At 41.6% G+C, this 14,900-nt stretch overlaps 1 protein-coding gene across 4 annotated transcripts in view; it reads left to right on the forward strand.

Annotated features, from left to right (window-relative positions):
• MORF4L1 (mortality factor 4 like 1) overlaps positions 1 to 14,811 on the forward strand; it is a 34,902-nt gene extending 20,091 nt beyond the window's left edge. For 2 of the 4 annotated variants that reach the window (XM_060005309.1, XM_060005311.1), the window contains 3 exons: positions 74 to 158; positions 1,567 to 1,647; positions 14,436 to 14,811. In XM_060005309.1, coding sequence (XP_059861292.1) covers positions 74 to 158; positions 1,567 to 1,647; positions 14,436 to 14,454 — 185 coding nt within the window. In that variant the 3' untranslated portion in view covers positions 14,455 to 14,811. Of the gene's footprint in view, positions 1 to 73; positions 159 to 1,566; positions 2,318 to 14,435 lie in introns of those variants that run through there. The other 2 variants (XM_060005310.1, XM_060005312.1) reach the window with 1 other exon arrangement.
• The last annotated feature ends 89 nt before the right edge of the window (positions 14,812 to 14,900 follow it).

Consider the following 14,900-nt stretch of genomic DNA (forward strand, 5'->3'; position numbering starts at 1 on the left):
CTCATGTAATTAAAATACATGCTTATAGTGCTACCTTGGATATAACTTTGACTAAATTCTTTTGTTTAAATAGTACGTATTGGAGCAATGTTGGCCTATACACCTCTGGATGAGAAGAGCCTTGCTTTATTACTGAATTATCTTCATGATTTTCTAAAGTAAGTCTAAAAATCAATGCTTGAAATAAAAACGTGAATTAGTCTACTGTACTGAAAATTACTCTGATAGATTGACATTATATAGATACTATTACAAAACTAAACAACAATGTGTGGTATTGGTACAAGAGTAGATACATTGTTAATGGAACAATGTAAGTGCAAATGTAAGCTCTTAAAGATGAAGGGAATGTATGTTACACATACATGTTAAAGGGCTGGTATCTTTAACACAAAGAAGAGTTCTTAATATGAAAAAGATGACCAAACCAGTGAAAAATAGACATTGGAAATTCACAGAAGTCTCAGTAAAAAGGCCATTAAAATGTGTTTAACATAATTAAAATATCTCTTGTCGATTGGCTTATAATTTTGGAGAAATGGAGGAAAGGGCAATCCTGCTTTTTACAGCTTTTTGGAGGGCATTTTGGCAATGCATATAAAAATTTCAAATGTGCTTTTTACCCTTTGACCAGACAGTTAGGGTTCTGGGAACTTATCCTATAGAAATACTTGAATGCACAAAGATTTCCAAGCATGTTTATTGCATTTGAAAAAGAAAATGGTGAAGAATTTTAAACGGTTATTAATAGATGAGGTAGGTCTAAATATATGAATCAAGAAAGATGTCCATGTTGTGTCAGTTTAAAAAAAGTAAATTGCAGTAGAATATGGTATGATTCCTCTGATTTGTAGAGAAACACTTTCAATCTTTGGAATAGATTTGGAAAAATAAGGATCATACTTAACAGTGAGTTGTTTCTTGGGCATAGTTTTGGGCGAGAAGGAGTTTTCCGTTGCTACTTTATATAGTTCTGTGTTTGAATTTTCTTAAAATGACACCGTGTATTTTATAATAATTTTAAAACCAACGTGAACCTGGGAATCTAAACAGCTTTATAGTCTTTGCTTTACCAATGATGAATTAATATCCTTTCTCTACCCCCACTTCTTTATGAAATGAAAGTGCTCTACTACTGGACATTTCAGGTCCCTTTGATTTTTATGGTGTTAATTCCAAGTTTAAACTTGAGAAATACTGGTCAGTTTCTGAATTTATATTTAATATGATTTCAGAGAGCTAAAGAAAACACCTAGATGTTATTCTTTTAGACTAACGACACCTGTTTCTTAAAGGTAGTCCAGGTGCTCAGGTTGGTATTCTGGTGACTCCTGTTCTTTGCTTATTTGAAATAAGGGGAGTAACTCTGGACTTCCATCCTTATTTGTGTTGTTGTCTGGTATATAACCCTATTTACCTGAGTTATAATTACATAGTTTTACTGTGAGGTTGTGATTATTTTAGTATATTTTAAAGTGCTTTGTGTGGCTTCTGTATATAATTAAGAAGAGATTAGTATCAAAATATGATTCTTTTTCATGCTTGTAATGAATATTTCATTTTTAGATACCTGGCAAAGAACTCTGCAACTTTGTTTAGTGCCAGCGATTATGAAGTGGCTCCTCCTGAGTACCATCGGAAAGCTGTGTGAGGCGCTTATACTCACTCTTGTTTGGATCTCTGTAAACACATTTTTGTTTCTTAGTCCTTCTCTTGTACAAATGATGTACTTTGGAAATGTTAGTGTATAACAGAAGTGATGTTTGTTTTCTGTTTGATTTTAAACAGAAAATAAAAGGGGTTACAGCTCCTTTTTTTTTTTCTTTTTTTTTTTTTTTCATTTCATAGTTGCTACCAGTGTATTCAATGATGGACAACAGAGAGACGTACTGTAGAGTGTTTTATTGCTTAGTTGACAAAGCTGCTTTTGAATGCTGGTGGTTCTATTCCTTTGACACTACGCACTTTTATAATATGTGTTAATGCTATATGACAAAATGCTCTGATTCCTAGTGCCAAAGGTTCAATTCAGTGTGTATAACTGAACACACTCATCCATTTGTGCTCCCCCCTTTTTTTTATGGTGCTTACAGTAAAGAGCCCATCCTTTGCAAGTCATCCATGTTGTTCCTTAGGCATTTTATCTTTGCTCAGATTGTCAAAGAATGGTGGCTTGTTTCATGGTTTTTGTATTTGTGTCTAATGCACGTTTTAACATGATAGACGCAATGCATTGTGTAGCTACAGTTTTCTGGAAAAGTCAATCTTTTAGAAATTGTTTTTCAGATCTTCAATAAATTTTTTCTTTAAATTTCAAGGAGCAGTGTGCTTGTGTGGATGCATCACAAAACATTTGTATGTTGTGTATTCCTTCTTGTATTTAGACAGTGATTTTTCAGGTGAGTGATTTTCTTGTTTGGCCTTTTATGGAATGAGAAGCTTGGCTTCATTATCTACCTTTAATCCACAGCAGCTTTGGTAGTTTGCCCTCTTGAGTTCTGGCTAAAAAGTTAGAGGTTCACGTGACTATTTCTCTGCTTTTCATAGACTATTATTATTAATTTTGAGCATTGAGGGAGTTTTTTACCTGTGTGACAGCTAGCTTTCTGCTAATTGTTTACTTTGAGGTGTTTACCAATATTATTCACAATGCCTATAATTTGAGCTCCTTCCCCCAGTTTAAATGTAGGCCTCCTTGAGAGGTTTTGACCTGTGTTATCCCTCACCTTTGTACTGTGGAAGTTCTTGAAGTTAAAAGGCATCTCATCTCTGCTTCTAGGAGTACCCCCTGTGATTTCTTCTTTGTTCTCCCATACAGTCCATATATTCTTGTGAATGGTTATAAACATGAAATCGACTGGCCCAAAGCTGGGCTCAGATTTGGCTCTGTCCTCCCCTGGCCGTGACTGTCACTTCACTGTCTGAGCCTCGGTCTCTTCATCTGAGATAGGAAGGTTTGGTGATAGGTTGACACAACGTCTCAGACAATTGTTATGTGCTTTTTTTTACAGATGAGTTGACATTGTGATCAGACAGAATAGCTCTCTGTTTACACTAGTTGTCGAGAGGAGAGACAGAAATCAGTCAGCTCTGGAATCTTCTTTCCTCCCCTTTTGTGGTTTGGCAAGAAGCTGGCTCAGCAGGTGTGACTTAGCTCAAAGAAAGAATAGGCTGAGACCGGAGGTTGAATTCCAGAGGTTCCCCCACTTGCTAACAAGGCCACCTTGTTGACCTGGAAGCACTGCTGTCACACAGATGCCTCGAGGTTCCTAGCCCCACCCCAAATACGTAGAGCATTATGGGGGCAGGTCCTGTGTCTGGCCCCGATGTGGCCACCCTCAGTGCCATTCCTGGTGGGTCAGGACAGCTTACAGGGTTGGCACCTCTGCTAGTTCTAGGTTTTCTCCCAGTAACTCGAGTGGGTTAGTGATGTGTGTGGGAGTCCAGAACCCATCTGTATGATGTGAGCTTTCTAACTGTTGCTTGCTCTCTAACCTCATATTTTCTTTTAGCCATTTGAGACTGCATTGTCCAGGGCAATGGTGAGATTCTCGGCCCTGCCCCCCAGAGATGTGGGTCAGCAGGCTCAACATGGGGTTCATAACTGCCAATTTTATTTATTTTAAAATTTTCTCAACTTTTTATTTCAAATTCAATCCCACAGAAAAGTTGCAAGAATAGTAGGATGAATACTTAGTTGTATACTCTTCACCTATAAGATTTACCTTTTGGGGCTTCTCTGGTGGTGCAGTGGTTGAGAGTCCGCCTGCTGATGCAGGGGACATGGGTTCATGCCCTGGTCCGGGAGGATCCCACATGCCACGGAGCAGCTGGGCCCGTGAGCCATGGCCGCTGGGCCTGCGCGTCCGGAGCCTGTGCTCCGCAACGGGAGAGGCCACAACAGTGAGAGGCCTGCGTACCGCAAAAAAAAAAAAAAAAAAAAAAAAAAAGATTTACCTTTTGTTAATATTTTTGCCATATTTGTGTACACATGTTCTCTCTCTCTCCACACACTTTCATTTCTCTGAATCATTTGAAAGTAAGAATGTAATTGCATTTTTAACAATCTCAGTGCAAGATCCTATTTGAGAAAAACTAGACTAGAGATTCACTGTATAGTAATTTATTGGGGGCAGGGGAAGAGAAGGAGAGGGGTTAACAATATTTTCTGTCTGGAAATTAGGGCACTGTCACCTTTGAGAAAGATAAACCAGGTCAGGATCAAACTGATTTAGGAGCCAAATATTAAGCTAACTGATTGAACTCAAGAAAGGGTTTTCAATGGCTTGTTTGCAGTTAAGAATATTGAGAGCTTCCCTCCCTCCCTTATTCCTCTGTGGCAAACCCTAAGAATAAGTGAGAGGGGACAGATATATACACAGATAATTATGTAAATTTCTTAAACAGAGCTTTAAAAAAAAAAACAAAACTCCTTGAATATGACTTTAAGGAGAAGCTTCCTTCTCCGGTTTGCTGTCTTTATCCATAGGATAGTAATAGGTGTTGCCAACTGGTTGACCCTCTTAAGGAGTTTGGGGAAGGAAAGTTGTTCCTCCCTCACCCCTCACTCACTTCCACATGACACAAGGTAGCTTCTTTCACATTTGTCTTGATTTGCTTAAAATGGCAAGAAGGTCGTTATTCCAGCTGGCTTTGGCCCTCTCTCAGACCCACCTGTAGAGTTCAGGTGGGTCTGAAGTTCACCATGTTCCCTGCTCCTGACCCCTGCTCCTCTGCATTTGTAGTGCAGGCTGGAATGTCCAGACTAGGGGTGCGGTGGGGCAGGCCAGTGGAGGTGGGGTGGCAAGAAGCGCCCTCCCTTGGCTGTGAGATCCAGCAATAAAGCAGAGGGATGTGATTAACAGCCCCAGATTAACAGCCCCAGAACTCTCATTACAAAAGATGTATGTGCTTTGTTGAAAGAAAGTCAAATAACCCAGAAGGCTGTTGGTGGGTCTTCCTCACATACATTCCAAGTTAAGTACTGTTAGCCTTGTGGTGCAGGTCCTTCCACACCTTTCCCTATGGACAGATGGACACGTCTTGAGTTCCACTGGGGCCAGGACAGAGGAAACAGAAACTCAGCCCCGTGGGGACCCAGAGGAAGGAGGACAGCACCTTCAACCGTCCTGCTGTCTTGATAAGCCAATTGTCAGATTGCCGTGCAGTGGGGTAGCCAGGCTGGGCTGGTCCCAGCAGCCTTTGGGGAGAATCACATTGGGGAAAGCTGCAAAAACGAAACCGAAGTAAAATAGTCTCTATAAGTATTGCTTCTTTATATTGTAACATTTAGATACTGAGAATAATTAGAAAAGCAGGAATTGAAAATGAGGAAGAAATGAGAGATGAAGTGGGTGGTTTCAGAAGAACAGATGGATGTGTTTTGTGATGCAGCCTTGGGAGAGACTGGAGGGCAGCTGAGCCTGCGAGGATGTCTCCTGCCCTTGGGAGGGACTGGGGGATGGGATTCATGGGTGTTGTGCCTGGGAGTGATCAAGGTTAGACAGACCTCTTGAGGGTTTGGTGCTCCTTTATCTGATGTTCTCTGGCATGAAGTTATCCATGGGCAGAGCTGTGGCTCTGATCTGAGTTCATCATCCTGTGAGTCTAGCAGTGGTACCAGCATTGACGCCCTTACCCCACCCTACCCGCCTTGGTGAGCATGCACAGGAAAGACAACATACTCTCCACGATGTTCATGGCATAGGTGATAGCTCTGTGTTTTTATTCAAGGATGACATCATCCTACCTTTCCTGGTCCCAGAGCTGGAGACACAAAGATGCCCCCATGGGCGGGTTGGTCTGGGACCCTGGAGGTTCCTGGTATGACCTGTGTCACCAAGTTGGGGCACACTCCTTCACTTTACTTTTCCAGGTGATGCTCAAAGCTTTATGTCCATAAGCAACAATTCTTATACCTCCCTCTAGATCACCCTTCCCCTGGATGTCAAAGAAATCCAGGGGTCAGTCCTTCCCAAGCTGGACTGGGACACCAGAAAATTAGATGTGCACACTAATTGACCGTGGTGACCACAGGTGTCGCTGGTGTAAGTGAAGGTTTCCTCATGGTCCATGGGCCTGCCCACTCTCTGGGGACACATGCACAGGGTTGTGAGAGCCCACTCTGGTGCCCTAGAACAACTTCTCTTGGCTGTCACATGTTCAGCCTTCCTTCCTCAGAGCAGGACATCTGCCAGGGTCCCTAAGTCCTCAGTGGCTTCCCTCAGCTGTTGCATGAACCTGTTGATTCTGAATTTGGGTCAGCCTCCAGGGCATCTGCCCTTCTCCAGGAGGAGTCACCTTAAGGGCCTTTCCTGCCAGGTGCCTGCTTCAGGGCCACCCCAGACTACCCCGATGGCTGCCCCAACTTCATCCTCTGGGTTCCTGTGCAAACGTCCGCCCTGAACTGTGGAATCCAGGGAGAGGCAATCTGCTGAACCACACACAGCAAACCAGGCGGCTTGTTTATGTTTATCATCTTTCCCCAGAACAACTTGCTGCTTCTAGATTCACATAACCATGGAAGCCTAGTCAAAGGATTTTTCCCATAATAAACATCCATTCTCTGTTTCTAGCTTAAGACTCAAATTCTCTATCACTCTGCATTAGAATACTTAGTTTAAAATGTTTAAAAATATATATACCAAGAACTATAAAAAGAAAGTAAATATTACCCTTCAGATACCCCCTTGTATCAGCCAGGGTGCAAGAGAAAGGACACCTCAGTGGGGTAGTTTGAGGAGAGTTTAAGAAAGGGCTTATCTGCCAAGGAGGAGGGAAACCCCAGGCAGACATGGATAGTGCCCAGCTACCACCCATGGGCCCGCAGGGGCAAGGCCAGGTCTCCTAAGCGCATATTCAAATTACTTTCAAAGGTTTTAAGAATCCCAAGGATTCTAAATCCTCTTTGAAGAGGCGGCAGAGTGGAGGGGCTGAGAGCACAGACTTGCGTGCGAATGCTGACCTGGCCACTTACTGATTTTGTGATGTGCGGCACGTTGCTTAACCCGTCTTGTGCCTCAGTGTCCTCACCTGCATGTGGGGGTTATAGTAGTGTCTACTTCATAGGGGTGCTGTGAGGAGTGAATGCTGTACATGACCCAGGTGCATTGCCTGGCAAATGGAGCTTGTGAAATAAAACCAATAAAAAAATGTCACTGTATATGCAACAAGCTGATGTAACGTGCTGACTCCCAAGATGGGTGGGCCTTTTACCTTGCTCTTTGTTGCAGGCAGCAGACCAGTATTGTCCTTGGACTCTCAAGCCCCACAGGACTGTAGGGAAAGAATTCCTTTCTTACCACCTCTGCTCCCTTGGTGCCAGGCGCAGGTGCCTTGGACTTGGCAGGCCGGGGCGCCCTTGCTGGGCATCCCCTTAGGGGACTTGGCCTGCAGCCCTGACTCATTGGTAACGAGCCAGCAGAATCCCTCCCTCTCTGCCCTCCAGGGTGGCTGTTTCCTAGTCAGTCCCTGCAGACACAGCCTTCAGCTAAACTCATGTGCTTACTTGTTCTGTTGCCAGTTCATTTGCCTTTCTGAATGCTGTTTGAATGCTAAAAACAATTATTAAAAGTTTAAACTTCATTCTGAGTCAGAAAACTTCACTGAAGTAACTGCTGGTGGGAATCAGGTATACTTTCCATTCTGCTTAATTTTTAATACCAGCTTGGCATTTTTTTTTAATTTTTAGATGAAAAAATTAATTGAAGTATAGTTGATTTACAACATTTTGTTAGTTTCAGGTGTATAGCAAAGTGATTTGGCTATGCATATATATATATATATATACATACATGTCTTTATTCTTTTTTTCTGATTCTTTTCCATTATAGCTTATTACAAGCTATTGAATATAGTTCCCTGTGCTGTCTTCAGAGAAGGCAGAAAGAAAACTCAGTTGGAAGCCTGTGAGTTTGTGAATGCAGCTCCTAGACCTGACTTGCCCCCCTGCCATGTGCCTTCCCTGCCTTCTGGGGCAGGACGGGGCAGATGTTGGGGGCTTTTTTTTTTTTTTTTAAGGCGTGCCGAGCAGCATGCGGGAACTTCCCTGATCAGGAACTTCCCTGATCAAACCCGTGCCACCTGCATTGGGAGTGCGTAGTCTTAACCACTGGACCGCCGGGGAAGTCCCACATGTTGTGGGCTTAATACACAATTGGGTCTGGACAAATGAGTAGAAGATAACCCTCTTTTCCTGAGCACTTTCTAAAGGCCAGATGTGGCACTGGCTCATACAAATGCCATGTAAGTTATGTCACTGTCACGAGCAGACACGTTCTTGGGAGGAGATGCCTAGTTCACCTACAGTAATATTGATGGTGGCAAGGATAGGCCCTGATCTTCCACAATTAATGTGCCTTGATATTTTTAGGTCTTGAGTACAGACTTGTTTGTCTAAACATAGCCTACTGCATTCATCAGGATTGTTTTAGTTGCAACTCAAACTGGCTCAAATTAAAAAGGGAATTCATTGGCTCATGTAACTAAAAACTTTGTGGAAAAGCTTCAGGCATTAAGGTGCTTTGTGGTGCTTCAAAGCTTTAGGCATTGGTCCAGATGCTCAAGCAGTGTTCTCTGGAATAGCTCATCTCTTGACCCTACTTTCCTCCATTTTAGCTTCATTTCATTTTTGGCATTTCCACATTTCAGCAGAGTGGCCAAACAGAAGGCTACTGGTTATGTCTTACTAACTTAGCCACCCAGGGAAAAAGAGTCCCTTTTTTTTTTCTTTTCTCTTTTTTTTTTAGCTTAAAACACCATACATTTATTATTGACAGTTTTGGAGGTCAGAAGTCACTCTCACTGAAACTATTGATAAAATCACTTGTCAGCAGGCTGCATTCATTCTGGAGCCCCAGGGGAGAATCTATGTCCACACCCTTTTTTAAAAAAATTGAAGTATAATTGACCTATGTTCTAACACCATGTTCCCAGTGTACAACATATTGATTCGATATTTCTATACATTACAAAATGATCACCAGAAGAGTCTTTTGATGCTTTCCACAAAATCCCTTGTTCATTGCCTCTGAGTGGCCCATCTTGAGCTATGTGCTGTTCCCTGGACCACTCACTGTGGCTGGGAGGATGAGGTGGTGTCACTGACAAGGCCTAGGTCACATGGTCCTGGGGGTGGGGGTGAGGGTATAGAGTCCCTCTAGTAAAACCTTAGGGATTAACGGGGGCAAGGCATGGCTTCCCAAAGAAAAACCCAATGCTTTACCCAAATAAAACATGATGGAGAGTTAGAGCTTACTAAACTGAAATTTTCTCTTTGGAATTTCTACAAATGTTTCTGTTTGATTTAAGCAAAACACACAGGAGCCTGTCACTCTCTGGGTTTCCCAGACTCACTGGTGTGGCATTTGCCTCCTCTTACCTCCCAGCCCCAACTTCCTGTCATACAGAGGCCCCTATACAGAGCTGTCCTGCAGTGCTCTTTGCCATTCCTGAGCTTTTGAACATGCTTTTGCCCTACGTGGATTGCCTTCCTTGTTCCTCATTAAGCCCATTCATCCCGTGAAACTTGGCTCAAAAGTCTCATCTGTGAAGCCCCTGGTTTCCTGGGGGCAGAGCCAGTGCCTAACTGTATGGGTAGCATCCCATACCAATCCCTCACAACACACACACCTAGACTTTTAAAAAGGACATAATTTACATACCATAAAACTTACCCTTTAAAAGTATACAACTGAATGAATTTCAGTATATTCACCAGGTTGTGCAAATATCACCACAATCTAATTCCAGAACATTTTTAAGACCCCCCAAAAGAAAGCCGAGACCCATAAGCAGTCACTCTCCATCCTCCCCTTCCTCAGCCAGTGGCAGTCACCAATCTACCTTCTGTTTCTGTTGATTTGCCAGTCTGGGACATTTTGTGTAGATGGAATTACACAATACGTGATCTTTCATGTACAGCTTCTTTCACTTGCACAATGTAATAGTGTTTCCGAAGTTTATACACGTCGTATCTCACCTTTTTATTGATATGTCTGAACAATATTCCACTGTATGAGTATACCACATTATCTTTTTGTCAGATGATGAACATGTGGTTATTTCCACACTTGGGTAATTATGCATAATGCTGCTATAAACATTAATGTACACGTTTCTGTGTGGACATATATTTTCAATTCTCTTGGGAGTGGAATTGCTGGGACATGATGGTAATACTGTTTTTAACTTTTGAGGAACCGCCAAACTATTCCAAAGTGACTGCAACATTTTACATTCTTGTCACTAGTGTATGAGGGCTCCAGTTTCTCCACATCCTCCAACACTTAATATTGTCCATCTCTTTGATTATAGCCATCCTAGTGGCTGTGAAGTGGTATCTCAGTGTGGTTTTGATTTGCATTTCCCTATTGAGTAATGACGTTGAATGTCTTTTCATGTACTTACTGGTGATTTGTACATCTTCTTTGGAGAAATGTCTATTCAAATCTTTTAACCATTTTAAAAATGGGTTATTTGTGTTCTTATTGTTGAGACGTAGTTTTTTAGTCTTAATACTCAATCCCTACCAGATACTTGATTTGCAAGTATTCTCTCCTATTCTGTGGGCTGTCTTTTCATTTTCTTCATGGTGTCCTTTGAAGCACAAAAGTCTTTAATAAAGTCCAGTTTATCTGTTTTTCCTTCTGTTGCCTGTGCTTTTAGTATCATATTTAAGAAACCATTGCCAGATCCAAGATCATGGAGATTTGCCCCTTGTAAGAGTTTTATAGTTTAGCTCCTACATTTAGGTCTATGAACCATTTTCAGTTCATTTTTATATGTGGTGTTAGGTAAGGGTCCAGCTTCATTCTTTTGCCTGAGGATATCCAGTTGTTCCCGTACCATTTGTTAAAAAGATTATTCTTTTCCCATTGAACTGTCTTGGCACCCTTGTTGAAAACTAACCACAAATGTATAGGTCTCTTTCTGGACTCTCAATTCTGTCCCATTGATCTGTGCCTATCCTTATGTCAGTACGACAATGTCTTTATTTTATTGTAGCTTTGTAGTAAGTTTCAAAATTGGGATAAGTGAGACCTCCAAATTTGCTTCTCCTTTTTGAGATTGTTTTGGCTATTCTGGGTCTCTAGCATTTCCATGGGAATTTTAGCTTGTCAATTTCTGCAAAGAAGCCAGGTGGGATTTTAATAGGGATTGTGTTGAATCTGTAGATCAGTTTTGGGAGTATTGCCATCTGAACAATATTAAGTCTTTAAATCCACGAACATAGGATGTTTTTCAATTTATTTAGATCATTTTTAATTTCTTTCAATAATGTTTTATAGTTTTCATTGTACAAGTCTTACACATCTTTTGTTAAATCCTTTCCTAAGTTTTTTATTCTTGTTGATTCTGTTGTAAATTGGATTGTTCATTGCTAGTGTATAGAAATGCAGTTGGCTTTGTGTGTTCATCTTATATCCTTCAACATTGCTGAAGTTGTTTATTAACTTCAGTAGTTTCTGTGTTGTGTATGTGAATTCCATAGGATTTTTTTTCTTCTTTTTTTAAACAACATAATTTCTCAAAATAATTGATTTAAGCATATGCAGTGGTGAGTTCAACCCTTGACTCCTGGCTCAGTACTGGTGAAAGTAATCAGCTTAACCATCTCAGAAGGACTGTGCCAAGTCAGTGAGCTGCTTGTGGATCCTCATCTGAAAACAGTCCCATATCTTAGAAACTTCACCACAAGGAGTTTTTCTTGTAGTGATGCTTAGAGTCTTGGTAGGCATCTGAACTGGTCCTTTCACTTTGAGATTCTTTGCCTTTGCACCACTGATGAAGACAGCACACACCTTCTCCAAAGATTTTACACTGTGGCTGGTCAGGGTAATGCTAATTCGGTGAATTGCCACCTCTGGTTCCGTGGGTGTCTTTCCGGTATCTTTAAAAGCCGTGGCTGCGTCACGGCTTCCTGAAAGACTGTTCCTCAGGGAGATGGAACAGCACAGCTGTGAATCAGGAGCAGAAGTGGGCAGTCCAGGGCTCCACTGGGGCTGCGGCTGTGTCTGCATCTTCCTCCAAGAGCAGGATTTTCTAGATACAAGATCATGTCATCTGCAAACAGAGATGGTTTTACTTCTTCCTTTCCATTCTGGATGCTTTGATTTCTTTTTTTGCCTAAATGCCCCAGGTAGGACTTCTGATACAACCGTGCATAGGAGTGATGCTGTGGGTTTTTCATAGCTGCCCTTTATCAGGTTGAAGTTGTTCCCTTCTATTCCTAGTTTGTTGACTGTTTTGTCATGAAGGGGTAGTGGTGTTTCTTTTTCCAAATGCTTTTTCTGTGTCTATTGAGATACAGTTTTTGTTCTTTATTAATATACCATATTCTATTAATATGGTATATTACATTGATTTTCTTATGTGGAACCAAATTTTTATTCCTGGGATAAACCCACGGTGTGTAGTCTTCGTTATATGTTGCTGGATTTGGTTTGCCTGCAGCATTGTATTGAGGATTTCTGCATCTATATTGATAAGGAACATTGATCTGTGGTTTTCCTGTGATACATTTCTTTTTCATCTTTGGACCTTATATTTTGTTGTTGTTGTTTTATTTTTTACTTTGTTGTTTTTTCCCCCAGCATGGGAGCTCCTTAGGGCCAAAGATGAGTACCGTAAACCTCAGATCTCTAGACCTCAGCACAGGGCCTATGTGGAGGGGTCAAGAGATGGTGACTGAGACAAATGAGGCAGCTTCTGCCCTGTACCAGACTGTCTTCTGGATCCTTGGAGTTCAAGTGCATTTGGAATGTTTTCATCCCAGTTGGATAGAACCTTGCCTGGATAGAACCTTAAATCCAAACAGCACCAAGGCATGGGTCATTTTTCCTGTTTCACAACAGTCATGCCCACGGGGATGCCAGGAGCATCTTTGTATTCTCCCAGGAGCCTGGTGTAAGAGGGGAGTTGCAAACAGCTGACACTCAGTAGTTGTTTGGTAACTGAAGGAGAGGGTGGGAATTGGCCTTTGCAAGCTCCCTTTGTAGGAGATCCATGATCACCTTGTGGGTTTGAGGGCTGCAGACATCCTGGGAGCTTGTGGAGAGAAAGCCTGCATCCAGGTCCAAGCCCATAATCTGTAATGAGCTAGGGAACCCCCCAGATGAGGTTAATTTTGAAAATGGTAATTTGAATTTCTCTGAAACCTCATCCAGAATCTTTCTCTAAAATGAATGACTTAATAAAAATATGATTATTAATAACACGGTTATATTGGTTCATTAATTTCAACAAATATTACGTACTATTGCAAGATAGTAATAATAGAGAAAACTGGGTGTGGGATATATGGAAACTCTTTGTATTATCTTCACAATAATTCTGTAAATCTAAAACTTAAAAAATTTTTAAACTTTACTTAAATGATATAATGCTGAGTGAAGATTCAGGTTAAGCTGTTTTTCCAAATACTGTCCAATTTCCTAGCTCCTTTTATTGAATAGTAGAAATTGATTTGTGTCTGCTACTTATGTATAGAATTCTCATAATCTGGGTGTTAGTCTACTCTTAACTGATACACTCTTTTAAGTGTTGACATTTTATACATTTTGATATGTGAAAAAATCCATTTTCATTACTCAGTTATAAAATCCATCTTGGGCTTTTTCTCCCCCAGGTAAATAGAAAGTATCAAAAAATTATATTGGGATTTTAGATGGAAATGTACCAAACCTGTATTTTTATTTTGGGCTAGAATCAATTTATTTATGTTAATCGTTCAAATTCAAGAATATGGTATGCTTCTCAATTTATTCAAGTCTTCCTTTACAGTGTTTAGTAATTTAATCATTTTGTTCATGTAGGACGTGTGTGTGTGTGTGGTTATTCCTGGCTACTAGTTTTGTTGCTACAGTGTAAAATACTTTTCTTCTGAGTTTTGTTGAAGGATTTTGATTGTTTTGTGTCTGGTAAGCAGCCACTCTCTGAACTCTTTTCATTAGTTCTGAGTTTTGACGTATATCCTCTTGAATGTTTTCAGCCACATTAGTATACCGTCCGCACATATTAATGTGGTTTATTCCTCACCACAGCAGCCAGACCTTCCAGATTAATGTTAAGCAACTGTACTGATCTTGGGCCTATTTGTTCCCTGTCTGCCTTTAATGGAACTCCTTTTATACCACTGCCCCCGGGTTTGGGGATCTTTATTGTATTGAGGAATTATGCTTTTATTTCATTTAGTGTTTTTTAAAAATCTAGAGTAGATTAACTAGAATAAAATAGATTGAATTTCAGCCGATTACTGTTTATTAAGGTGATTGGCTTTTGTCTTGACTTACTGTTGTGGTGTCTTATGTTACTAGACTTTTGTAACAGATTAAACCACACTTGCATTGTCTAAATAGGGCTTGTCATGAAAATAACAAGTCTCAAGCTGTTAGCTCTCCAGGAGGCCCAAATGACATGAAAGATTTTCTTATTAGGTACATCTGTGAACTGTAGGACCAACAGCACCAACTCGTGCCACAGACCCTACTCCCTGGAGCCCAGAGGCATCGGGAAGCAGCAGAGACTCCACGGCCACCCTCTGGATGGAGACCCCATTTTCTCAAGAGAAGGAATGGTGGAGGTGGCGGGAGCATCAGGGGAGGAAGAGATGGGGGCAGTCCCGGGCGGAGGGGCAGGGCAGTAGGAGCAGGAAGCTGGGACGGGGGAGGCCCCGTGGAGAAGTACAGGCTTCCTGGCCGGTGTCGTGGGTTTGAATCCTGGCTCTGCCAGGGCCTGGCACACTAGCTCCTCTTTCCCCATGTGGGGACGAAGAGTCAAGATCTCAAATGAAACCTGTTCTTCCTCCCGGGTCCCGCCTCTGGGAGACAGTGGCACCAGCACCCACGCCGTCCTCCCAGCCAGAGAGCCGGCCACCCCTTGGTGCCTCCCTCTTAGGAGGC

This window comes from Delphinus delphis, chromosome 2 (genome assembly GCF_949987515.2).
Source record: "Delphinus delphis chromosome 2, mDelDel1.2, whole genome shotgun sequence".
Taxonomy (NCBI): Eukaryota; Metazoa; Chordata; class Mammalia; order Artiodactyla; family Delphinidae; genus Delphinus; species Delphinus delphis.